The sequence below is a fragment of the Monodon monoceros genome, unplaced genomic scaffold, assembly GCF_005190385.1.
Source record: "Monodon monoceros isolate NGI ecotype Baffin Bay Population unplaced genomic scaffold, NGI_Narwhal_1 Super_Scaffold_16, whole genome shotgun sequence".
Classification (NCBI taxonomy): domain Eukaryota; kingdom Metazoa; phylum Chordata; class Mammalia; order Artiodactyla; family Monodontidae; genus Monodon; species Monodon monoceros.
Genome location: NW_021703772.1, coordinates 66,552,047 through 66,579,442, shown reverse-complemented (window position 1 = coordinate 66,579,442; position 27,396 = coordinate 66,552,047). Strand labels below are relative to the sequence as shown.

Genomic DNA, 27,396 nt, shown 5'->3' with positions numbered 1-27,396 from the left:
CAGTTTCCTGCTTCACTCTGACAAATTTCCAAAATTTTTCCTAACTGTTCAACTTCCCTAACTGTCTAATATCCTGGGAAAAATACAGCAGCTAGAGCAGAACTATTTTCCGTCAGTATTTCAAAGAAAGGTTAATAGCATACAGAAGAGGAAGGAAATTGTTTATTGAGCACGTGCTAGATGCCAGGCACAGTGCTACGTGTTTTCACATTATCTCATTAGATCTTCACAACAACTCTGGGAGATGAGTATTATTATATCCATTTCAATAATAGAAAACAAAGACTCAGATTTTTTATCAAACTTGTCCAGATGCTTCATTATTAGTAAGGTCAAACCCAGTTCCACCTGACTCCAAACCCATGTTCTTTTATGAAAAGATGCTGCATGATGCCTTTTTGGGTAGGAAACAAGCAGTTGGTTATTTATCGAGCTACAATCATGTAAACGCTCTGCAAGATACAAAAGAAAAATGGGATGTGAGCTCTGCCGTGGAGTAATTTATAGTGGATTTTGTTTAATATTCAACTAAGTTCTATTCACAAATGCATTAGGAATTACGAAAAAGTGTGTTTGATATGGGCTGAGTATCATATTAGAGGAGATGAGGCTTCAGTTGGACCTTGAGGAATATGAAGAATTGAGATGAAGTGATTTGAGTTGGAGTACTTTAAATGTGAAGGTAGAGAACAGTGATATACTATCCCATATGTAAGCATATAAACATTTGTGTGTTATAGTGACAAGGCTGTTCTGATAAGGCTGGTGGTGGTTGGTTAGGAACCAAAGGAAAATAAGCTGGTATAGGAAGGATGGAATCAGATAGGGAGTTTTGAAAACCAGGTAAGAGTGTTGAACCACAAATATAGGCAGTAGATCCTTTAGCAAGATGAAAGCATACTGAGTGCAGAGTACTAGAAATATGATTTTAATAGTAGTTACAGGAGTAAAAAAGCTGATACCTGGGAAAAAAGAAATAATGGATCTTCATATAAAATTGTATAAATATATAAGAAATAAAGAGGAAGTAAGTCAAATGGCTATCTTTGAAGCTGGAAGGCTCTTTGAAGTTGGAAGGCTACTACTAGAGGTAATACAAGACTAAATTGAGATTTTTAGGGCTTTCAGTAAACTGTGAGAAAGATGATATTTCAGATGTCACATACTGTGTTTAAAGTTATCCTGGAGCAATGATCTGTAACTGTTGGAAATACAGGAATGGAACACAACTTACACTATAATTGTAGATAATACCTAGAATTGTTGAGTACATAGTAATATTGAGTGAAAAACATAGCCTTAATAGGTAAAAGAAGAGAAGTCCAGACAAGGACGCAGAGATAGAGTGATTGGAAAGATGAAGGAGAAATCATCTCCTTCCGATGAAGGAGAAATTGGAAAAAAAAAATCAGTATCACAGGTGTCAAAGATGAAGAAAGTGTCAGGAATCTGGTGGGTGTTCTATAATGCAGTGAAGTTGAGTTCTCTTATTGGGGTAGACATTTATGCAACTGTCTGCCCAGTATGCGCTTTCTTCTTTCTGTTGGGAATAGTTCCTCCACCTGTGTAATTCCTAAGGACTGCCATTTTCACATGACTCCACCCTCGCCAATGCTGATGAAACCACAGGTGAGCATCTGACCCAGGTTATGCTGAATAGAATCCTATCACGAGAGTCTGAGCTGGAACTGAAAAAGAGGCCCAGTCTTTTTCCAGTGCAGAGGTTACAAGATGTAAAACCAATGAGCTATGGCTGATCATGTTCCTGACCTACAGAGAAAAGATGCAGTGAATGTTTGGGCTATATCCAGTTCCTTGGTTAAAGGATATCCTGAAGCCCATCCTGAAGCCCAATTGCAAAATTACCCTTCATATGTTTTGGTAGTTCATCTTTTTCTTTCCATTCCATGAGTCAGTCTTTTTACTTTCCTCTTAAGCTAGTTTGAGTTCTGTTTCTGTCTTGTGCCAAAAAAGGTCTTGATTAATAAACTATGTAAATTCTTTTCTTACTTGTTCATCCATTTCAGATTCTTCATATACATTTAGGAGGAAATGTACAAGTCAGCATACACATACACAGATGTCTGCCCAAGTAACTTGAACCAAAAATGTGGCTAAATTACAAATGCATTTTTATCAACTATTTCTTCTCTTCTGTGAATTCTACTGAAGCATTTTATTAAGAAGTTCAATTTGAAACAACTATGCCCTCTTTTGCACAAAAATCAATCCTTATGTATTCCCTTCAAAGAACATGATTTCTTCAGAAGCTATGTGTGCTAAAACTGCATGCTTGTGGAGCCAGAATTAGACGTCATTGTTTCTCTGGGCCTATATTTCCAGCAAGAATGACAGTAAAGATTTTAACAAGTTTACAAAGGGTAAGACACCATGATCAGTCAGCACAGATGTTGGTCTCAATAGTCAGCATTTATACCAGAATTCTAGACCTTATCACTGAGAATACCTTCAATATTCCTTTAAATATTTCTTCCTATGAAGAAAGATGGTATAATTAGGGGGTTCCACACAGCACAAATGGATTTCTTCTTTGGTCTATCTGCCCCATCCCTGACAAAGTAAATAAGTAAACATCAAATGAACTCACCAGGTTTCCTACAGTCAACACACTACTGAATTGACCAGTCATTGGGTAGTGCTCCATGGCCATGAAGAGGGTATTCAAGACAATGCAAATAGTGATGGCAAGATCAACAAATGGATCCATAACAATTAAATTCACAAGATGCTTTACTTTTAACCATGGATCACAGCAGTCCCAGATCAAGAACACATTGGCAAATCTATACCAGCATGGTGGACATTTCTGCCTAGATTCTTCAAGCTCTGGAGGAACAATAAAGAGTAAGAGTAGTAAATAACAATAAAAACAAATTATTGTTGTTGCAGATTATACATTATTTGATAAAATTGATGCTTCTACTTGGGGTTGGAAGTTCATATTAGTTTAACAGACTTGAGAAGACAATCCCATTAAATATTTTCACAATATATTCATAAAAAATGTCAAGTAAATAGACTTTCTCCTTTAATTAAACAGAAAATAAATACTTTGAATTTAATATTTTGCCTCAAACTAACTTATCTATTAAATAGTTAATGGGTCATTAAATTGCTGTATTTTCTTAATCAAACCAGAATTTTAAAGTAAGCTTTTAGAATTATTAAATATATCAAACAATTATTCTTTTGAAAGACCTTTTTAAGAATACTGTCTAAAGCTGTGATCCTTATTAATGTGTGTGACCCATTCTTTCCTCTCTCTGTCTCCACATCAGCATTGATCTTCCACACACTGAGAATGTAGTATGCCCTTCTTTTTAATATAGATTTAGACCCAAATCTAGTTCTGTTATTCATAATTACTCATATTTTTCAGAATTTTAGCTTAATATATTAAAAAGGCACTAGTAATTTAATGGGTGAAACCTATTATAATTATTATATGCCCATTTGTATATCCAGTACGCCAATGGGATAAGATACAAAATGTAATTGAAGTTTTCTAAAGAATTCATATTAGATATGACTTATAAATGATTTATAAAATTGCAGTACTAATATAATATTCCTCCAAACTTGAAGAAATGGGGACTTAATGAATGAACAAGGAAGTAATTGTTGCTGCCCATTCCTGTGTATCAAAATCAACAAATATTTGTGTCAGCTGTTCATTGGAGGAATGTAATGGTTTCTGTGTATGTGGAAGATGGAGGAAAAAATCTTTTTTTAGGGTCCCTGTCGAAGTGGAGCACAGGTTTTGATTCCTCCAACTTATTCATATGCCTCCCCAACCCATCACTACCTCCATGCCTGAACAACAGATTGAAGCTTGAAAGAGATGTTTCCTTGTGCTTCTAAAACTTAAAAAGGCAAGTTTTTACTCTAATTGCTTAAGGATAATATAACATAAGGATAAATCCTCACTGATGAGGTATCAAGTGGTGAAATATCACTCTTCAGATGAGAACCAGAATCAAAAAGAAATAAGGACAATATTAGTTTTTGTAATCAATGTGATAATAGTGTATTCCATATATTATCTACTTAGGTCTATTATACAGTTTTGATCTTGGGTAACTGACTTTCATAATTCTATGGGAATAAATAATAGTTCCATAAAGTATATAATCATAGGAAGCTGACTATCCCATGACCTTCTTCTTACCCTCCATTGTGTTAGTCAGGATGCTGGCTATGCTCATGGCTCTTTGTCTTCCGGAGGAATCCTCTAGCATCTCCATTGAAATCTGGTAAGAACTTAGCCTTCTCTTTCTGACTTCTGTTTCAGTGGTGGTACCCTGCAAACCAAACATTGCTGGCTCAAACCACCCTTTTCAATGAATAATACAACACAACTTAGCATTTCTCTGGAAAGGCATGCTACATGCAGTTTTCCCAAGTAACAATTTTCAAGTAATAGTAAAATACTAAATTTATTATTAAGTTATAAATACTTTAAAAAATCACAGATGGTACCCTAAAGGGTTAAAACAAGAATTTACTAGTTGGTTGCAATTATATAAGGCAATTATGTTGCAGAAATATTTTAGTTTACCTGTTGGAATTTTCAGGGAAAATTTTCATAAGCATGCCAAAGTCATATATTATTCCATTTCATTCAAATGCAAGGAATTTTAACTTATCTCAATGATTAATAATCAGATCAATCTTCCCCCAAAACAAATAATAGTATTATATAGTCTTCAGGCTGAATTATTATCTTTGAGGCTATATTGAAAATATTGACATATATGGGCCAATTTTTTTCCATGCACAAACACAGATGTACAATGAAATGTGTGTGCTTTCCTGAGATTTCTTTAGTTATTTCTATATGCCATCCTGTAAGAAATCAAAACACTTTAGAGTCATTTAATAGACATCAAAACATTTTAGAGTCACTGTAATATTGACAGTTGTATGAAAAGTGCCCATTATCAATATATTGGTCATTACAATATTTAATTTTAAGTATATGAAATTTCCAGAATATGAATAGATTATTATACAATTCTGGGTCGACAAACATCTGTAATAGCAATTTGGTTGTCAAAGCGCCCATTATTTTGTGCTGGTAGGTCGACTGAATTTGCAGATATGAGTTTCATCCCAGTCTCTAAAAACTGGGCTCTTTTAACCTAAAGCATTTGGAAGTTAATGGTCCCAAACAATTTAGTTGGTTCTAAAGATCCTATTGTTTTCCATTCAATAAATCGTATATTATTTTTAAGGACTTTCAGTTTGGGGAAGCAGGTTGGTATAACAGGCTAAAATGCCCAGGCCTTGGTTATTTTAAATTGGTATATAATGTCAGTAGAGCTAATTTATTATCTATTATCACCTCTGGTGGAAGTTGTCCAGTAGGTGAGGTTAGAGCTGACGGTCCACCCACCAAGGAAACCACACCATTGCAATCCACAGTGCTGTGCATCTTCCCATTTGCTGGAAGCCCTGGCACCATCCTGGATGACATACTGGCCTGACTAACGTTACTGTTGCGTCGCTCTCCGTGTCTGTGTGGCACAAACAGTGAGTCTCTCCTGCTCTCGCTGTCTTCAAATGTACTGTGTTCATCATCAGCAAAGTCATTTTCAGAACCAATATCCTTTGCCCGACCTCTGAAGCTGAAAATACTCGTTTTGCTATTGCGTCGTGGGGAAAACAGGGAGCCACGGATACTTAATAGAGACTGAGGAGAGAGCAAGGAAGAAAAGAATTGGGATGGGGGACACAACTATTTAATAAAAGTCTTAATATTACAGAATCTATTTGCTTTTGGGTTAGAATAGTCTTGCTCTTAAACACAGGTAATCAAGTTTACAGAGAACTCATATGTTTTGATATTTTTATTAAAGACCACAATGCAAATTTAAGTATAAAAGAGTAGTTTTTCTGATTAAGAATTCTGATATGCAGTCTACTAAGTGCATGACCACTTCATTTAATCTTCACTCTAGTACTGTGAGGTGGATTTTGTTACTGTAATATTCTAGGAGCAGAACCTGATGCTGGAGAGGACAAATGATTCTTTTTGGTAGGTGGCTTTCACTCCTAAATGCTATGGTCTGAAAGGGCACACAACTTGGAAAACAAGTTATGGTTCAAGTGAGACTGTTGGCTTAAATTTAAAATATTTGTACCAAATATGTTACTTTTGGATAACGATTTAAAAACAAAACCATTATCTCTCCATTCTCTTACTTTGAGTTCTAAAAGGAAATTACTCTTTTTTTTCTGGACTTGCTTGTCTCTATCCACATGGGCATAAAAGTCACAAAACTTAACCTATGATGCTGTCTTCTAAATTTGCTAACAGTTTCCCAAATGGCTACTAATGATTCACCTGTTTTGAGGGAATATATGTCATAGCAGACACAACAGAGAGAATGCCTAAATTGCTGTATAAATTACTATTCCTACTTAAAATTTAACACTGCCTTAAAAAAGTAAGGCATTTATACATGACTTTACCAATAAGGGTGATGTAGAAGACAGCTTATCCTTCTAATCTCAATTTAACTTTATTAAAAGGAACTGGATGATTCAGAAACATTTAAAATTATATTTGTTTGTGAATAAATCAAGCAAACAGTTTCTGGTACTTGAAAATGAGGATTTAGCATGAAGCCCCTTCTTCCACTTTTTCAATGGACTTTAAATCAGCAGCATCAAATAATTCTGTGTTTATTTTAGCCTTGGTGAGTTTTCAAAAACATCTCTTCTCTTGCAGGATCTTTGTTTACTACCTTCCTCATTAACAATGACATTTCCAATATTCCCCTCTCACCCCCAGCGGTTTCTCATGGCCTGTTCTATCTCTCTGCATAGCCAGGGTAATGTATATACATACATACACATACATATGCATACATATCCATATGCCAGCAGGAAACATGCCTGGACTTTCCCTTTCTTCCTCCAAGCTTCGGTGTAAAACCAAAGAAAATAATTCTAGTGGAAAAAAACGTAAGAAAGGCAGACTCCCTCAAATTTATTTTTGGTCCCTCTGCCTAATTAGGTCATGCTGATTTTCTTAGGCCCCATTTTTAGTTTTATTTTTATGGCTTTTCCCTGCCTGCAAAGCACTAGAATAATCTTTTTGCCGTCTGTCTCAGTGATGTTCTGGAAAGATACTATTCATTGAGAAATGTGCTATTGCTTTGGATTTGGTTAGAAACATTCACAGGAATTATTGACTGCCCAGCTTATCTAGCCTGAGACTGTGTGTATGTGATACTCAGTTCATGCAGCAGGTTTGTTTACCCAATGTCAGTCGGTAGTTAGACTGATTTTCCAGTCATCAAAGTGATCAAGAAATTAGACATTGTGAAGACATTAATTCAGCCCTCAGTAATAAGGAATGGTAATGTTTTTAATCTCTTCAGACTCAATTTAAATTATCGATATGATATTTGTATGTTCAGACTCATATTTGAAACCTTAGTGTGCATTTTTAGGTCCCAGCTTTCTGGAATTGGGATTCAGTAAACAGGGGGTAGGACTCTGGAATCTGAGTATTCAACATGCATTCTAGGTGATTCTAATGCAGGTGGACCTCACCCTACACTAAGAGGAATACCAACATTGTCTTACACTAATTCCTAGGATGGCTCAATACAATCATCTTAATATACCTGTATTAGAATACTGTCTTTGGAAACTGAAAATCTGTATGCACAGTATTCGTTGGGAGTATGTGGTATGTGTGTACATCCATAACGTGCATGTTTTTATGTCAGGCTGTTTTCAAAGGCGTTCCAGATCCTTGGGTTTATTTGAAACTTCTATTCACTCTTTGGAAAGTATAATAATGGGTGTGAGCACAGCTTTCAAGGCAACAGAAACTGAGAAAAGAAGATAGCAAAAATAGTATTGAGAGAAAATAAACCAAAAATAACACACTAGAAGATGCAGCAGAGTGGAGGGAATACCCACAGCTGTGGCAGCTCTTTCTCTATGGAAAACAAGCTTTTATGTTTTAAGGACCCAAAGGCCATCTTTCTTTGCCTCAGGCATGCCAAAATATAAATTCCAGGCATCTTTTTCTTTTGCCTTGTTCCAAGAAGGTAAATCTGAACTCTTTTTCTTAATTTTCAGTAACAAAAGGGAAAATAGAAGAATTTAGGTGTGTAAGACACAATCCTGCATGTAGGGACTGAACCTGAAGTGGAATGGGATGTCAAAATGGAAGATGCAGGGAATTTGAAGATGTTCTAGTAGAAGCATGTAAAGTGAGTATTTGTTGGAAATACTCACTTAATAGGATTTCAAGTTAAATATATGTAGCTTATCAATGTTTTCAATAAGTCAACAACTACACTTGGTTCTAGCTATAAAGCTTCTGGTTTAAAATAGTCTCCTCATGTCCAGACAACATAGATAAAATCTTTGGGGGGATTCACTTTCCATTGTATGCCTTTAAGTACTTTTTCATGCTGTCTAGGAACATGTATTATCTATTTAAGAATAAAATAATATAATAAATATAAAATAACATGTAAAGTTTATGTTAGTAGAGGACAGGGTACCCATTATTTATGGCTTCTTGGCCTTAACATTGTTAGAAGATATGTTTGTGTTGAACATTATGCCATGTCCATCTTATGCTTCCTATTCCCACTACCTCCACTGATTCTCTTACCTTTTAGAGAGTTTGTTTATACAACCAGACACTGTAAAGTGCTTCTGGTATATTTTTGCTTGTGAGTTGTGGTGATGCTCTCTGCCTGTCTTTACTGGGATATGTAATTATCAATGCTAATAGGCGATTTCTTCTTCTTTTGCAACATATACTATCTATCTATTTCATCTATCTATCTGTCTATCATCCTATCATCTCTTTCTCTCTCTCCCTGTCTACCTCTACGTATGTCACTATCTGTCTATTTACAAATATGAAATGAACTACATATAACGTATGTATATGCCAATTCTGTTTTTAGTATTTAAACTCTGGCTTTCAGCTAACTTCCCTGTGCTGTTCCCTCTCTGTGGTTCACTCAACAGAGGCCTTCCAGCTGCTTCTTGAACATTCTGGGCATATTACCACATCAGGGCCTTACACTTGCTCTTCAGTGAGCCTGAAATGCTCTTCGATGAGATAGCCTCTCCCCTTGCCTCCTCGAAATCTTTGCTGAGATTTCTCCTTTACAGTGAGGGCTTCCCAACCCACCCTATTTAAATTCTTTTTTTTTTTTTTTTTACCACCGGTTAGTGTTCCTAATCCCCTTTTCCCGCTTTATTTTTTTTTCCATAGCACTTATCACTTTCTGACATAGTCTATAACTTACTTATCTTGTTTATTGTCTATCTCTTCCTTTAGTATAAAGTTCCATGAGGTCAGTGAATTATATTGTTTTGTTCATTGAGATTTTTTTCTAGAACTCTTTCTTCCACATAGTAGGTGATCATTGTGGATTGGCTGAGTGAACTGATCCACAAGCTTTTGGCTGAGTGAACTAATCCACAAGCTTTTACTTGAGCATTATATGATGAAACAATGATGGAAATAGTGCTATTTTCAAAACACCTAAATATGTTCATGTAATTATTACTACTATGTGTATACATTTGTGATAACTGAAACTACTCAAAAAATTTTAGTTTTCCTAATTTGTAATTCAATGACCCATTTTAACTTAATAAGAGCTCTACTATTTGTCACATAGGGTTTCTATATATTGCTTAATATATAGAACTCTTTAAGAACACACAGCTCTTTAAGGTAGACATTATTACCCCATTTTACAGAAATTTTACAAAGTACAAGTGACTCAAACAAGGTCACAGAACTAATTTGGAGTGGAGATATGAACATAAGCCTTCAGTCTTTATGCTATAATGTCAAATATTCCTAATCTTAATGACTCCTAATGGTCTTAATAATGCTAAAATATCAGGAGTGAAGTTTAAGCCAAAAAATCTAATGTGAGAAATTAACTTGGCCTATTGAGCCTCAAGTTAATCCCAAATGTATTATACTCATGTAATACCATACTTTATATTTGTACTATGCAAGGTAATAGTTGGATCTCTTGATACTGGCATTATCTGTAGGGAAATGGTTTTTGTCTTATAAATTTTTGTGTGTGCATATATATTTTGTCCTAATATGAAAATTCAAGTTATAAGTTATTAATATAGAGTTTATTTCTTTTTAAAATTCTTACTTACATATTCAATATAAACTATAAAATAAACACCCATTGTTAACTAGCATATGCATTTTCCTCAGCCAAGAGCTAAACACTATACTGAATTTTGTGCTTATCACTCCATTTTTTCAAAAATATTTGTTTTTTATAAGACCCCTTGGATGATGTACAGTTTTTTGATTTAACTTAATTATATAGCGTGTCTCTCAAAGCATTATCTTTAGGACATAATTCTGACCCAGATTAATTAGAAGAGTTAGTAATTCATAGCCCATGAAATTCTAATGGAACCAGATAGGGTTCAAAGCCATAATTGTACTTATCACAGATTTCATAACTATTTACTCTTCATTATGCAACTGATAAAACTTATAAACAAAGAGTTGAAACTATTTTCCCTCTTTGACTTGAAAATATGCTGAAGAATTGGGTACTTGGCATTAAATCAGAGCAAAAACAGACTGTCTTTAATTTAGTTCTCTTCGAGAGCATTTAGGTCATAACTTCATTCTAATGTATCAAGGCATGACACCATATCAGCATAATGGAAGCTCATGAGAGTACAGTTCTCATATCAAAAGATGAAAGCAGGGCTTCTCTGGTGGCACAGTGGTTGGGAGTCTGCCTGCCAATTCAGGGGACACAGGTTCGAGCCCTGGTCCAGGAAGATCCCACATGCTGCGGAGCAACTAAGCCCGTGCACCACAACTACTGAGCCCGCATACCACAACTACTGAAGCTCACGTGCCTAGAGCCCGAGCTCCGCAACAAGAGAAGCCACTGCAATGAGAAGCCCATGTGCCATAATGAAGAGTAGCCCTCGCTCGCTGCAACAAGAGAAAGCCCACGTGCGGCAATAAAGACCCAATGCAAACAAAAATAAATAAATAAAATAAATAAATTTATTTTAAAAAAAAGATAAAAGCAAAAATCCAGAGACATTTCTTTTCAAAATTCATACATATCTTGCATCACAACCTCAGATAATAAAGGCAGAAACCCATATGCAAAAAAGGTAGGTTCATCTGAGGTCTCAAAATGGAAAAGGTAAACAAGGGATTACAAAACTCTCACTGAAGAAAAAAATCTGGTAGATAGTTTTCACTCCCCCACTTCCTAAAAAAGCTGATTAAGAAAATGGTCTCAAAATAGTGCAGTGCTTAAAACTGATTACCTTAAAATAAAAGTTATTAATGATTTAATAAAAGTCCCTTTTAAAGACAATTTAGGGTATAAATTTAAATAATCGTATTAAATGTTAGTTCCCTGTCCCTCATTTAAATCAGGTATTACAAAAAATATACCAAAATACAACAATGACAAAACAAACTGGAGCACTTAGTAGAAAACCATACCTGATGAGGGGAGTAGAATTTCTTGTCACTAGTCAGTCGATTTCCATCCATGGAGAAAAGGAAGCTTCTTTTGACACTGTCCTCAGATACAGATTTGGGAAACCTGTTTCCCGCTCCTTTGTTTCCTTCAAGATGCTCCCTCTGTCTTCTTTTCTTTCTTCGGTTCCTCCACTCCTTAGCACTTTTAGAGCTTAATTTTGATGCTTCTGAAGAGCTTTCCAAGAGCTCTCCTAACCCACCTATTCCACTGAAATCTCTTGAAGCAGCTGCTGCTGCTGCAACTGCCTGTTTAAACAAAACCAGGCATTATTTAGAACATACAACTTTGGAACAGTTGAATGTGATACAAATGTTGCTATTTAAGACTATTAGCTATATGTGAAAATGATGTCTTCTGGTCATTTCATTGTGTTTTACTACAAGAGAGTTTACTTAATAATGACAATTTTAAATAGTATAAAGCAATATGTTAGCTTATGCATTAAGACTAGAAAAGTCTGGTTTGGCACATCTTCTGAAGAGTCTTTTTTTAAAAAACTCTGTTGAGATTAGCTTCATTTAAGGGAACAACTTCTCTCTTAAAAATATCTTCTACACTTTAAAAGCAAATGTTCTCTAAGTGGTGGTTCTTGGTCTGATTACTATTCCAATTCCATCCATAGGTTTATTCCTCCCACTTGTGATTGTGAACAACCTAGTGGTATTTTTTCCTTCTAAATCTAGGACAAAAGTCTTTTTCTTTTCTTTTTTTGTGAACTCAAAGCATTTAAAGTGTCTACTCTTTTACCTCTAGATGGGAGTAGTGGGAATGTATTGGCTAGTTGATCCTCTTCCTTTATTTGAATCACATTCAGTGTTATTGTTCCCATTCCTGGGGTCATATTAATCTCACAGTTTAACATGATTAATTTATTAGATAGCACTTTTAGCTTTAAATTTTAAATGTTTATATATTATTTATTATTATTATATGTAGTAACAAATGATTAACATATCAGTCAGTAAGTACCTGAAATAATCATTCAAGGGATTATGAATACTTCTTGAAATACTTTCTTTTCATATTTCATCACTAAATATACTTAAGCATTTTGAGTTTCTGTACCTACTAAAGAAACACAGCAGGTCTGAGGTGAAACATGGCATGCCAGATGTTTTGTATTTTTATTTATATGAATAGTAGTTTTAGATGGGAATTGATCTAACCAAACTGGAGAAGATATGAAACTCAAAGCTGAGTTCTCATTAAGTATATTCCTGTTTATAAACATAAATGATTAAATTATGAGAATATTGGTTCAACTCTTTACATATGTCATTACTGAATACAAACAAGTCTAATATAGCTACCATTTTGTTCTATCTTCTCCACTTAGACTCTAAGCTAGTTAGGAATTCTGTCATTTGTGTGTGTGTGTGTGTGTGTGTGTGTGTGTGTATGTATGTGTATGTGTGTGTCTGTGCACATTGCCTCTTCTGTCTCCTGACATAAAAAAAGACTCTAAATATTTGGTGAATTAAGGCAAAAAAAGACATCATGCTGTCAGTTGTCTTAGACACTGAGTGAGGGTGGGGGAAGAACAAGACATACTTAGACTTGACTTTTAAAGATCTCATAAAAACTATGTGTCAGAATGGTCTGTATAATAGAAACATATTTTAGAAAAGAAGATAAAACTCATATTGAATGCTTTGACAACATGTTGTGCTTTACGTTTCCTCCTCCTTGAGAAGCAAACCTTCCTAAGTAGCTTCCATTTCTGAATCTCATCTCAACTAAAGATTTTTAAAAAGGTTTAAAACTAAAGGTGCTGTGATACGAATTCTCTGAGATTAACATGACCCCAGGGATGGGAACTATAGCATTACATATAGTACTAAGTATGTGTGTTAGGCTAAGCAACACATAAAATGTTTATATTGAATACTATATTCATCATGGAAACCCAGATCTAAGACTCGATATAGGACAATGCCTAACATTTAAATGAAACTTTAATTCAGAACTTACAGAATTGCATATAATCAGATAACCAGATTATTTTATTGAATTCTTGATCATCAGTATCACTTTTAATATCATCAGTAATGAAAGATGAGAAATATTAAGGGCCCTTTATAAATATGAATGTTTAATATAAATGTGTAAAATAAAGTAGATAAATGAAGTACTAATCTGTAGCAAGTTAAATATAGTTGCATAGTGCTTGATACATAGGAGATACATAATATACACCACTCCTTGAAAGAATGAATATATATATATATTTCTTTTTATCCGAATAAAGTCAGTTCTCCTTTCCATTTTGTATAGGCAGAAACACACAACACATAGTGCTAATAATTTATTGGTTTGTTTGTCGTCAGGAGCAAAGGACGTGGAAGTGGTGGTAATATTCCCTTGCCATAATTCTGAAACTCAGTTCATTTAAATCACTTCTGGAATTTGTTTTGCATAAGACATGATTTCCCTACCTATCATGGGTAACAGTTGGAGTAACTCAAAACCATACAGATTTGTAAGGCAACAACGGTAACCTCCCAACACAACACATTTTCTGTGTCACTCGTTAACTCAAATTTGTCACTTGTTCCACTTCCAGGGATTTGCCAATTCCCTTTCAAAGGCAGATGTTTCCTGTCACCTCCCATGTCTGTGTACCTGTTTATACCCATCTCTGTGACATGGCCAGTGTCCTGTTTACTTAGACTAATAGGGTTACTTTCACAACTGCCTTGCTGAATTCCTCTTGTAACAAATAATAAATATGTGCTAATATTTCCACAGGGAATAACATTTGCTTTTTCTTATATCATTTCTGTGTGATTCAAAATAGGCTCTATAACTTACTGTATCTGTGTGTCCTTAAAAAATAAAACCACATGACTATGTGTGATTATACTTCACTGTAAACATAAGATCCAGTTTTTAAATCCCATTTTAAAACTACAAGACATTAACTATACTTATTACAATTCTACCCCTAATTATATTGGATCTCTTAAATGCCACTATTTCTAATTTTGCCCCAAAGCTTACTCCTAAATTTTTCCTATCAGACCAATATATACTGCTATGGAATATGCTATGTTGGGCACTATTAGACGTTTAAAGATCACAAATTAAATGCCGAACACAAATATGACGGTATAGGACAAAGCATTTCTTTCTTTGTTGGCTTTTCTCTCTCTGTCTTTTAAAGTTGTACTTGGTTTGTGAATCCACTGAGCTGAATACGAAAATTTTTTTTCATGTCTAAACAATGACTAGCACTAGGAGGTCCTTCAACAGTTATTAAATAAAAATGGAAATGATGCTAGGCTTCATGAAGTCATTAGCTAGATAGTAGCTTTTGAAGAGTCAGAGGTGGTTAGCAAGACTCACATTACACTGGAGCACCAGTGATCTCATGGGTGGACTAAGTCCACCCCCCAACCTGCCTCCACTCCCTCCTCTCCTTGAACACTGGCTATTTATTGGTCATTACCAACTGCATTGTCAATAAGGAAGTAAAATTAACTTAGTCCTGTGCCATCCCAGTCAATATTAAAACACTGGGATAAGATACCCTGGAATCAGTATAATTTTTTTTTATGTATGAAGCTAAAGCTGAGTCAAATCATGATTTGATCACTGTAATCCAATAACTGACTTTTAAGTGAAAAGAACTGACATTTTTTTAGCTGACCTAATTAGGATAGAGATAATTAAGTTCTTTAAACTTCTGTTAGACATAGTGCACTTTTACTGCTAAATTTAAAAGATTATACTCTTTTAATTGATGCCATATTTTCCCTAAAGTGGCTGAATTTCAGAGTACATTCTTACCCCAGTACTGTATGTCTGTTTAGTATTTTCAAGCACATCGCTTTGTCTTTTTTTATAAATGATAATAGAATAATCCAATGCTTTAAAATACAACTGTGCATTATCTATCTATATGTATACATGTATATTATTTCCTATAACATTTATTTAAGCTTCAAAATGAAGAAATTCTTTGCCCTGCAAATAGCTATCTTATTTCATTATCTTACAAATGTGTTTTATTTGTAGTGACCTGGAATAAACTCTTAGATACTTGAAATATAGAAATTTATGGCAAGCATGATGTATACTTTATAAGATTTTCAAGAATCACCAAATTTGTTTATGGCTTTTCTTATAAAACTCAATAAACTATAACCATGATACTGCTCTGTACCCAATGGTAAGACGAAGATTCCAAGGATTTACTGACGTTCGAATAATGCTTCAAATATTTGGAAACATCCATCTGAGAAAAATCACTATGCACAAAAGTTATTTGGACTTCTGCTTCTGATCAAGATATAGTAACAGCTCAGATTTGCTCTTCCTCTGAAACAACCACTAAAACAGACTAAATACATGTAACAGTGGTTTTGAAGACACTATATGAATGGGCCATTGGGTAGAATTTTCAGAAGGATTTTCACTTAGTAGTAGGGAATAATTAGCCTTAGATAAAATTCGAAGTTCTACCTAACAAATCTTCAAAGGTTTGAAGATGGAAAGGATCAAACTGTTTATAAGTAATTTAACTATGCTCCCAAACAAGGATTGAGAATTTTTATAGGAATACAACAATATCCAGCACCCCAAAAGGTAAAGTTTCAGACGTCTGGAATTTAATTGAAGATTGTCAGAAATGCAAAAAAAAATCAGGAATATGTAACCAAAAATGAATAAATTATGAAAATTGACCAAGATCTGACACAGATGTTAGAATTAGCAGACAAGGACTTTAGGACTCTAAACAGTTATTATAACTGTATTGTGTATGTTCAAAATGTTAGCTGTGTGGGAGATATAAAAGAGATGCAGATCAAGCTTTTAGAGATGAAAACTATAATGTCTGAGATGAAAAATACAGTGGATGGGATTAATGGCAAATCCAGTGTTGCAGGAGAAAAGATGATAAATTTGAAGACATAACAATAGAAACTATCCATACTGAATTGACAAGCTGATTCTAAAACTTATATGAAGCTATACATTTTTAAAATATATTTGACCTGGAATAGTCAAAAAAGTCTTGAAAAAGACTATCTGATTTCAAGACTGTAGCTATTAAATAGCTACAGTGATTAAGAGAGTGCAGTTTTGGTACAAAGAGAAGCAAACAAATCAATTGAATAGGATAGAATCCAGAAATAGACTCACTCACATATGGACAATTGATTTTTGACAAAGGTTCAGTGGCTGTTTAGTGGAGCAAAGATATTTCGTTCAACAAGTGGTGCTGGAATAATTAGATATCCATATGCAAAAAAAGCCTCAACACATAAATCACACCACCTTACACAAAAATTAACTTAAAATGGGTCATTGACCTAAATACAAAACATAAAACTATAAAAATTTCAGAAGAAAAATTAGGAGAAAATATTTGTGATTTTGATTTGGCAGAAATTTCTTAGATGCAACACCAAAAGCATGATCAAAGAGAATTTGATCAAATTTCTATATTTCTGTTTTTTCAAACAGAAAAAAAAGTTTGATAAACTGTACTTCATCAAAGTTAAAAACTCTTACCTGGGAAAAGTACAGTTAGGAGAATGAAAGACAAATTACAGACTGGGAGAAATATTTGCAAAGCATAGATATCATGAAGGACTAAAGGACTTATTTATATATTAAAACTACTCAAACTCAATAATAAGAAAACAAACAACCCAGCTAAAAAATGGGCATAATATTTGAATATCCACTTTACAATAGAAGCCATACAGATAGAAAATCAAAACATGAAAAGATGCTCAGATTCCTTAATAATTAAGAAAATGCAAAATAAGACATCAGTGAAATACCTAGTAGAATGGTTAATAAGACTGATCATACCAAATGTTGGTGAAGACATAGAGGATCTATAATTCTTACTGAAGTGAATCGGATTTCGCTTTGTCTTCCCATGACTTTCACCTTCAATTTATGTTTTTTTCTTTAAATAAAGTACTGTTTTTCTCTCTCTTTTCCTCAAGACATGAATGCCCCATTCACTATGGCCCTAGCCCAAACGTCCTTTAATATTAATGAGAATTTAAAGTTGGAATCTAATAGCAGATGCCTTCCTGATATCCTGATATCCTGTTGTGCTATAGAAATTCCAAAGAATGGTTAAAGTTAGGTATGCATAAAGTTTTCTTGTTCACATTTGAGATCAATCAACTATAGAATAAAACTTCAAATGTTGTAATTAGGGGTAAAACAGGAATAGTTGGAAATATCCATTATGTATATTTTCTACATTAAACTGAAAATCAAAATCTCCCCTGAGTTTTCATGCGACAATTGCATATTTAACCTTATTCTGAATATGTTTTCTACCCTGAGCTAATTTCCTTATCTATAATATCTAAAAAGCTACTCTGACTCTAACTTAGGAAACAATTTTATGTTTGAATAGCTTTCTCTTTTCTAATGACAATGCCTGTATGCCAAATGAAAAGCCAGTTCCAGTTTGACCTCTATGGTACAACAATATTCCTACTTAAAACTAAATAATAATAACAATGATAATAATAAAGCAGCTTTGCTTATTATCACTTAGTACCTGAGCTTCTTCCTGTTGCTTTTTAATCTGTTCGAGCATTTGCTGAAATTCAGCCTCTTTCTGTTCTGCCTCTTCTAAGGTGGCCTGATTCTGTTCTTCATAGGCCATGGCTACCACAGCCAGGATCAAATTCACCAAATAAAAAGAGCCCAAGAAAATCACCAGGACAAAAAATATCATGTATGTTTTTCCAGCAGCACGTAACGTCTGGGGAAAAAAAAAAAAGATAAATTTCAACAATATTTTATAAAATGTCCCCAAATAAAGATCGGATTAGCATCATTAGACAGTCAGAAGACAAATGCTTTTTAGCATTCAATGTATTTTGACCAAGATTTTATTTGGTGTTAAAATGCACACACACACACACACACACAGACACACACAGACACACAAATAATAGTTAAATTATTTGAGGCTTGATTGTAGTGTCATTTGATGTAAGCATACACATTTCAAATTAGTATATACTGGATATGTATTTGAGCACTACTAAAATGCTTTTCTTAGAGTCTATAATGTGGGGCAATATTACAAGTAAGGACACTATTTTTAATTCCTTTCAATGGAGTTACTACTCTCCACATCATCTAGAGATAACATCTTTCTTCCCTCCTCTTCTACCTCCAATTAACCTTAGGTTTAATTTGAAATTTTTATATAATTGAATTTCAAAATCTTTTCACATGTTCTTGTTAAATCCACAACTATATTATAAACTCAAAGTCATGAACATTCTCTGCATCCTCCATAGCCCCTAGCAGAATGCTTGTCATCAAAGAATCTCAATATACATGTACTGAGTGAATGAACAATTGAGATCCTAGGCACACTTGCTTTATGCTGTACTCTTCTCTGTATTCTAGAGTATTATAAACAAATATCTATACTAGTCATTTCATATATGTTCATAAATTTAACTTTCATGCATGTTTGAACCTTTCTGCTGTGCTCTGAATGTGTGTGTCCCCCACCCCCCGCTCAAATTCGTATGTTGAAATCCTAATGCCCATTGTGATGCTATTAGAAGGTGTGGCCTCTGGGAGGTGTTTAGGTCATGAGAGTGGAGCCCACATGAATGGGCTAATAAAAAGAGTGCCTAATAAAAAGAGACTCCAGAGAAATCCCTAACCCCTTCCTCTGAGTGATGACACAGCAAGAAGATGTCAGCTTATGAACCGGGAAGAGGGCTCTTGTCAGAATGCGATCATGCTGGTGTCTTGATCTTGGACTCCCCAGCCTCCAGAACTGTGAGAAATGTATTTCTGTTATGGCATTTTGTTATAGCAACCCAAAGGGACTAATACACTTACCAACTGGTAAAGGTTCTCCCAGTAGTCTTGAGTCATGAGTCGAAATAGAGACAAGAAAGCCCAGCTAAAAGTGTCGAAGCTTGTGTAGCCATAGTTGGGGTTTCTACCAGCCTTCACACAGATGTATCCTTCCGGACACTGGCTGCAAGAGACAGAAATGGAGCTGGGGTCAGCAGAGCAATTATAGCTATTTCAATCCATATTAATTTATAGGAATTGTCAAAACCCAGAGTTGCTGTCTGTGATGAATTTGCTTGCCTTCATTTCCAGAACACTTTAGATAATTGTTCACAGTGAAACTGTTATCAGATGAAATTTATTAGGAAAATCAATAGAAAACTTAGGTGTGAGGAATCATTTATAGACATTTAGAATGGCAGAGAGGCAGCAACCACACATTTTTTTTGCCTCTGACACCTTTCTTTTCAAAGTGGCAAGAATCAGTGATTAAAAATGAAAAGTCAGAAAACCACCAAAAGGTAGGGAACAACTTAATGAGTTACTTCATTAGTCACTTCTATAAAAATTCCTAAAATAAAACTTACATTTTAGAATAATTATAGATGTGCAGAAAAATTGCAAAGAGAGTACAGAGACTTCCCATTTATCCCATGCCTAGTTTCCCATATAATTAACATCTTATGTTGGTATGGTACATTTCAATCAATATTGCTATATTATTATTGGGCTTCCCTGGTGGCGCAGTGGTTGAGAGTCCGCCTGCTGATGCAGGGGACACGGGTTCGTGCCCCAGTCCGGGAAGATCCCACATGCCGCGGAGCGGCTGGTCCCGTGAGCCATGGCCGCTGAGCCTGCGCGTCCGGAGCCTGTGCTCCACAACGGGAGAGGCCACAACAGTGAGAGGCCCACGTATTGCAAAAAAAAAAAAATTGATATATCATTATTAACCAAAGTTCATAATTTAGTCATATTTTCTCCGTTTTTCCCTAATATCCTTTTTATGTTCCAGGATCCCATCCAGGATGCACATTACATTTAGTCATCATGTCTCATTAGGCTCCTCTTGGCTGTGACAGTTTATCAGACTTTTCCTTGTTCCTGATTACCTTGACATTTTTGAGGAATACTGGTCAGGTATTTTGAAGAATATCTTTCATTTGGGATTTGTCTGATGTTTTTCTCATGATTAGATATTGAGGTTATGGATTTTTTGGGAGGAAGACCACAGACGTAAAATATTATTATCCTTACATCATATCAAGAGTACATGCTATCAGTATGACTTATCACTGTTGATGCTAACTTTCATCACCTGACTTGAGATAGTGTTTGTCAGGTGAGATAGTGTTTGTCAGGTTTCTCCACTGTAAATCTACTCTTGTTTTTTCTTCTTTTTCCATACTGCACTCTTTGGAATAAAGTCATTATGTGCAGCCTATACATAAGGTGCAGGGAGTTATGATCCACCTTCTTAAGAGTGGAGTATGTACAGAAATTATTTGGAATTCTTCTGCATGAGATTTATCTATTATCTCTCATTTATCTATTTATTCAATCAGTTATTTATATACGTATATACTCATGGATATTCATTTTATACTTTGAATTATACAATTATATTTATAATATAATTATTGTAACTTTTTGCTCAAATTGTTCCAGTTTTGGCCATTGGGAGCTTTTTCACTTGACTCCTGTATGTCTTTGCCACAACCCATGGAGGTGTGTGTTTTGTTTTTGTTTGTTTTTCAGCACTTTCTTACATTCTGGAACTACAAGATGCTCCAGGATCATCTTTTATATTTTCTGCCCCAGTCCTAGAATCAGCCATTTCTCCAAGGAGCCTTTGCTCTTTTATTGAAGAACAGCATTAGAAATTATGATTAGTGTGTGTATGTGTTTGTGTATACACATATATCTCCTCGCTCTGCCAGCTGAGGGCCTAGAAGCAATGACACTGCCTTGGTAATAAACACAGCACCCAGATCTTGCTTTCTAATACCATATGTATATATTTTTGTATGTGCCTAGATTAAGCTAAATATATGGTCATACTCATTTCTCCAACTTTATTTCATTACTATGGGATCATTCTGGATTGATCCTCCTCCCTTTGCTTATCTGTAACCCCTCACTCCAAAAGTGAGAAACCTGGCTTCTGTCATCTGCTATCTATATACTTAATTGTTCAGTACCAGTATACATGTATAATTGTTTCAGTATTGTTAATCCATATTATCATGGAAAACAGCTTTATCAAATAGAGTACAGTTCCTTTTGCCTTAGTCTTACAGGCTCCATTCATTTCTAAAGTTTCTTAGATTAGCACCTATTCCCCTCCTTCAGTGAGGTTATTTTATATTTTAAAATATATTTAGATACCTTTGTCACATTCTGTGTTTCAACCTGGGATCCCTAAACCTCACGTAAGATTTTTTTTTTTTTGCTTATACTGTTCAGTCTTTGTGCTGTAAAGTTCTATGAATTTGACAAATGCTTAACGTTCACCATTTCAGAATCATACAGAATAGTTTCTCCACCCTACAAAATCCCCTATGCATCAACCAGTCAAGGCCCTACCCTGAACCCCTGGAAAACATTGATCTTTTTATCATCTCTATTGTGTATCTTTTTCAGAATGTCATGTAATTGGAATTATACAGAATGTAGCTTTTTCAGATTGGCTTTTTTTCACTTATTAATATGCATTTAAGGTTCATCAATGTTTTTATGGCTTGATAGCTCATTTCTTTTTATTACTCAGTAATATTTCATTGTATGAGTATACCACAGTTTGTTTACTCACTTCTTGAGGGATAACTTGATTGCTTCCAGTTTCTTGTGATTATGAATGCAGCTGCTATAAATATTCATATCAGGATTTTGTGTGGATATAAATTTTCAAATTAATTAGCTAGATATTTAGTAGGGCAGTTGCTGAGTTGTATGGTAAGACTGTGTTTATTTTGTAAGAAACTGCCAAATTGTCTTTTAATATGGCGGTACTATTTTGCATTCCAACCAGCAATGAATGAATGAAAATTCCTGTTCTGCATCTTCACCAGCAGTTGGTATTTTCAGTTTTTTAAAAAAAATTCTGTCATTCTAATAGCTATATAGTAGTATATAGTAACTCATTATTGTTTTACTTTCAACTCCCTAGTGACAAAAGGTGTTGAGCATCTTTATATATCCATATTAGCTATCTGTGTATATTCTTTTGTAAGGTGTCTGTTCAGAGTTTTGCCCATTTTTAAATTGGGTTATTTCCTTGCTTTTTTGAGTTTTAAGGGTGCTTAGTTTATTTTGGATACAAGTCCTTTATCAGATATGTGTTTTGCAAATACTTTTTCCCACTCTATGGCTTGTCTTTTCACTCCCTTTACAGTGTCTTTGCAGAGCAGAAGCTTTTAATTTTAATAAAGTCCAACTTATCAATTATTTCTTTCATGGACTGTGCTATTGGGGTTGCATTTAAAAACTCATCACAAATTCCAAAGTCATGTAGCTTTTATTCTATGTTTTCTTAAAGAATTTTAATAATTTTGTATTTTACATTTAGGTTTATGATTAGTTTTGAGTTAATTTTTGTGTAGGGTGTAAAGCTGTATCTAGATTCATTTTATTGCATATGGATCACCAATTGTTTTAGCACCATTTTTTGAAAAAATTTTCCTGTCTCTATTGAATTGCATTTTCTTCTTTGTCAAAAACTAGGTGACAACATTTTTTGTGGTCTATTTTTTTGCCTGTCTGCTCTGTTTCATTGATCTATAGCTACTATTTCCCAATACCATATTGTCTTAATGACTATAGTCTTATAGGCAGTATTGAAGTTGCATAGATTTCTTTAGAATTTTATTTGACATTTAACAATAGAGTGACGGTCAATTTTACCATGTAAATTACCTGACCCATAGCAGGTACTCAATAAAGGGAAGGGATTAGTATGGTTTAGTAGGGATAAAGTATGCATTAACCAACCTTATCCAAAATTTCATCTAGGTTTTTAACCGTAATAATAAAAACAATAGCTAACATGCAATAAATGTTTTTGATGGACCAGGTGCTAGTCCAAGTGATTTATATGTATTAAGTAATTAATCACCATAATAGCCCCAAGGGAGAGATGATATTACTCTCTTCATTTTAGAAATAAATAAACTCAAATACAGAGAGCTTTGGACACTTTTCCAAGGTCAAAGAGATTTTAAATGGTGGAGGTAGGATTTGAACCCAGGTATACATAAACTGTAGAACCTATGCTCTTATTCACCATGTTCTCCTACCAAAGTTTGAGAAAACTATCAGGAAAAAAAATTTCCCCCAAATTCCATCTCTGTGACTGGTATATGGTTTCAGTAACCCTCTTAAACCTTTATGACCACACCAGTTTCCCATTTTCTAGGATGACTCAAAATATGTTCTGTGTAAGTTCTGTGATCTAAGAGTCACTTACTATTGCTATCCCTTGGCTTCTAAGAAATTCACTCTCTACCCTGATTTAAAATTAATTTATAATACTCTTGGCAAAATATGTTAAGTATGAGAGACTAGCAGGATAGCTAAGACATTACAGCATCTCTTATTGTAGAATGTGAAAAAAACTGTAAAATATGCAGATGCAGACTCAAACATGCCTTTGACATACATCTGCCACGTGGCTTCCTTGCACACAGGATTTCATGCTATTTCAAGAATACCTAAGTCTCTCAAAGCAGTTTCCCAACTGGGTTTGCACCCTGAAGACCATGTTACAGTCTGGATCATTTCTAGCCACAGCAAAACTTATCCCATCAATACATCCTCACATCAATCAAAATGTACCCATCTTATGTTTCCTTCCCTGTAATTCTTAAATGGCTCTGATGGGTTTACAGACAAGACAGATGCTGGGCCTTCACACTTGGAGCAATAATTCAGGTACATCCTAACTGTCAAATTCTTGATGACAGTTCTTCACCCAAAGGGATGATTTTAATGGCTGTGAGTTTAGAATTGATACCAATCCAATTAAGACAGAGAAGGTACTTCCTAGGTAGGCAGTACCACTCTTTATTATACACATGTAAGGCTACCCCGGTATATTTTTCCTATTTGCTTTTTTTCCAAAGTGTTCTACATCTTTAAAAAAAAGTTATCCTTACCCTGCATCTGAGCCATTTCCACAGAGTAAAGGGTCTTTTTGTCCATCCAAAACATAAAAGTGACCTGTTAATATAAAGAATAAACTTTCATTTCATATCAATCCTATTGCCATCAGGAACAAATGAGAATTTGTTTAGTTCAGTTATTTCCAAAGTGGACACCAATTTACAAAGATGGCTTCAAGCCCACAGCCTCAACTATTTATAGTTGAAAACTCATTCAGCAACACTGAGATTAACAATGGAGCAATCTTGCTTACCTTCCTCTTCAATGTAATCCTTCCAGTTAAATGTGCTCATTGTTACATTAACAAATGTCCCATTTGAATTCATTGTGCCATTAAAGAAGGAGGTGGTGTTGGTTTCAAAAGCAGAATTGCTTGGGGGCCATTGCAAACATTTATTCCGCAGGTTGCCCATGAACAGCTGCAGACCAATTAGAGCAAACACGCTCAGACAGAACACAGTCAAGATCATGACGTCAGAAAGCTTCTTCACAGACTGGATCAGGGCACCCACGATGGTCTTTAAACCTGAGGAGAGAGAAGGATAGGTCAGCTGAGGAAGAGTGTCATAAGCCACAATGTCTTCTTAATAGTCATACACGTTCTCTTTCCCCACAAACAATTGTTTGTTTCTTTAGACACCAAAGCTTTATGGACAGCCAGATGGTTTGGGAAATGGATGAAGAGCAGATTTTATTTATGATCAGTGTGATTTCTGGAGGTTTAAAATAAAGGTGTAAATATCTAGGCAGGAGGTTTTCTTAATGTGTGGTTTTATGTGCTGCCACGAACATGTAAAGGCAAACTTGCAGTTGTTTTACACTTCAGATTTTGTGTTTCATGAGGCTGTTTCTCTCCAACAATTTTTTAATACTAGCTTCCAAGTAGCAATGATTTAGAGGAGGAAAGAATTTTAAAATAATAAAAATCCCATGCCATGTACATGCTGTTCAATAATAATCTTTGCTCCTTTATAAGAGGAGATCCACTTTCAAAATAGATCTGCGGTAAATGGTAAAATCTAAATCAGTTAGTAAAGCCATGGTAGCAAAGCTTTTTTAGAATGTAAGAAAAAGAAAACATTGCACCGTAAATGCAAAAAAAAGTGGGTGAGAAAGAGAGCAAAACCAGTATTTTTTATAGACACCTCATGCAATTCTCTGTTAAACTCAAAGGCTGACTTTATAAATAAACATGCAATTTCATTTGGCATTCTTGAAGATGACAAACAATAAGCAACAAGGCTAATGTTATAAGTGTAATTTCAACCTCAATATTATTACAGTGTATTTAAAGTCAGCCTCGGTGTTTAAGCTAGCTCTCACCTGGAATGACTGAAATTGTTTTCAGTGCTCGGAGAACTCTGAATGTTCTCAACGCTGAGACATTGCCCAGGTCCACAAACTCTGTCACATATCTGTAATAGGGAGTTCACACACAAACACAATAACACAAAAGAAAAGTTGGAGATATAAGGGGCCTACCATCTTACACCAGTTTCTTCTTACCTGGGATTACAGAAATAGTTTTCAGAGCTCTCAAGACTCTGAAAGTTCGAAGGGCTGAAACATTGCCTAGGCTTACAAATTCTGTTACATACCTGTAGAATTAAATCAGAGTTACTGATAGTTTTGGAAAAATTTATACTAAATAAAGAATGAAAAGTGGTTTGGTTTGGCATATAGAGCCCCTTGAGTTTTATGGAAATGCTATAGACTTCAGGGTGCCATGTGCTAACAGCTGCCTTTACGGAATAAAATATTGCTGCTTTATTTCAATGCAGTTTTCACTAATATGAACAAGTTTGTTTACAAAACTAATCGAAGTACAGTTGGTGGTATTAAATTATAGTCAATGAATAACTTCACTTTGATGAAGTAGAAGACTATATGGCATGAAGGTAATTCCATTTATTGCTCATTTACCAGATATATTTACCTTGCAATATATATTCTAATATGTATTCTCAAAATATATGAGGCATATAGTTAATTTGGCTTATAAGCAAACTCTACTTTAAAAATATGTCACAACTACCTGATTTATGCTGCAACTATTTTCATTCCTTTGAGCTTAACATGTTTTCAAAAATACTCACGCCATCACAATGACACTGAAATCCAGCCAGTTCCATGGATCACGAAGGAATGTAAAATCTTCTAAGCAAAACCCTCTTGCCAAGATTTTTATAAGTGACTCAAAGGTATAGATTCCAGTGAATGTGTACCTAGGAAAACATCCAAACAAAAATTAACTGCTTCGTTTGAACTGTTAAAATATAGCAAATTCTATCCTTTTGTGGTTTTTCACTTCACTAAGGCCTTGTTCCTTATTTCCACTTACAAAAAAAACCTGCTAGTTTAATCTTATGAGCTTGAGTAAAGGGTTAAACTGAAGAGATAATATCTTCCACAAAGAATCTGATCTTGTTTAAATATTTAGGTTTTAGAATAATAGTTTCATGTGTTTTATGGATATTTATCAAGCTTGATCTGCTAGAGCAACACTGTCCAAATGAAATATAATACAAGCTACATATGTAGTTTTTAAATTTCTAGTAACCAAATAAAAAAGTAAGAAGGAATGAGTAAACTTAGTTTGCATATTATATTTTATTTAAACCAATATATCTAAAATGTTATCCTTTCAACAATTAAGACTAGCCAAATTTCAAGTTTCAATAGCTGCATGTGGCTTATTGGACATTATAGCTCATTGGACATTATAGCTCTAGAGGTAACATTTCTTGGATTTGTTTATTTATAATAAAATATTTCACTCAGATTTCTTAATGATTAAAATAATTTGGGGGGATATTTTACATGTCTAATCTAGAAAATGTACTTCCCCTTTTTTTTTTTT

General features: G+C 34.5%; 1 protein-coding gene across 17 annotated transcripts in view; it reads right to left on the bottom strand.

Annotated features, from left to right (window-relative positions):
* SCN3A (sodium voltage-gated channel alpha subunit 3) overlaps nucleotides 1-27,396 on the bottom strand; it is an 80,777-nt gene that overhangs the window by 42,730 nt on the left and 10,651 nt on the right. For 3 of the 17 annotated variants that reach the window (XM_029225020.1, XM_029225028.1, XM_029225032.1), the window contains exons 4-13: nucleotides 26,633-26,761; nucleotides 26,043-26,134; nucleotides 24,790-25,062; nucleotides 24,530-24,593; nucleotides 19,422-19,563; nucleotides 18,109-18,315; nucleotides 11,534-11,818; nucleotides 5,366-5,713; nucleotides 4,190-4,322; nucleotides 2,609-2,847 (exon numbers count right to left, since the gene is read on the bottom strand). In XM_029225020.1, the coding sequence (XP_029080853.1) occupies nucleotides 2,609-2,847; nucleotides 4,190-4,322; nucleotides 5,366-5,713; nucleotides 11,534-11,818; nucleotides 18,109-18,315; nucleotides 19,422-19,563; nucleotides 24,530-24,593; nucleotides 24,790-25,062; nucleotides 26,043-26,134; nucleotides 26,633-26,761 (1,912 nt within the window). Of the gene's footprint in view, nucleotides 1-2,608; nucleotides 2,848-4,189; nucleotides 4,346-5,344; nucleotides 5,714-11,533; nucleotides 11,819-18,101; nucleotides 18,316-19,421; nucleotides 19,564-24,529; nucleotides 24,594-24,789; nucleotides 25,063-25,859; nucleotides 25,952-26,042; nucleotides 26,135-26,632; nucleotides 26,762-27,396 lie in introns of all 17 variants that reach the window. The other 14 variants (XM_029225018.1, XM_029225025.1, XM_029225031.1 and 11 more) reach the window with 12 other exon arrangements.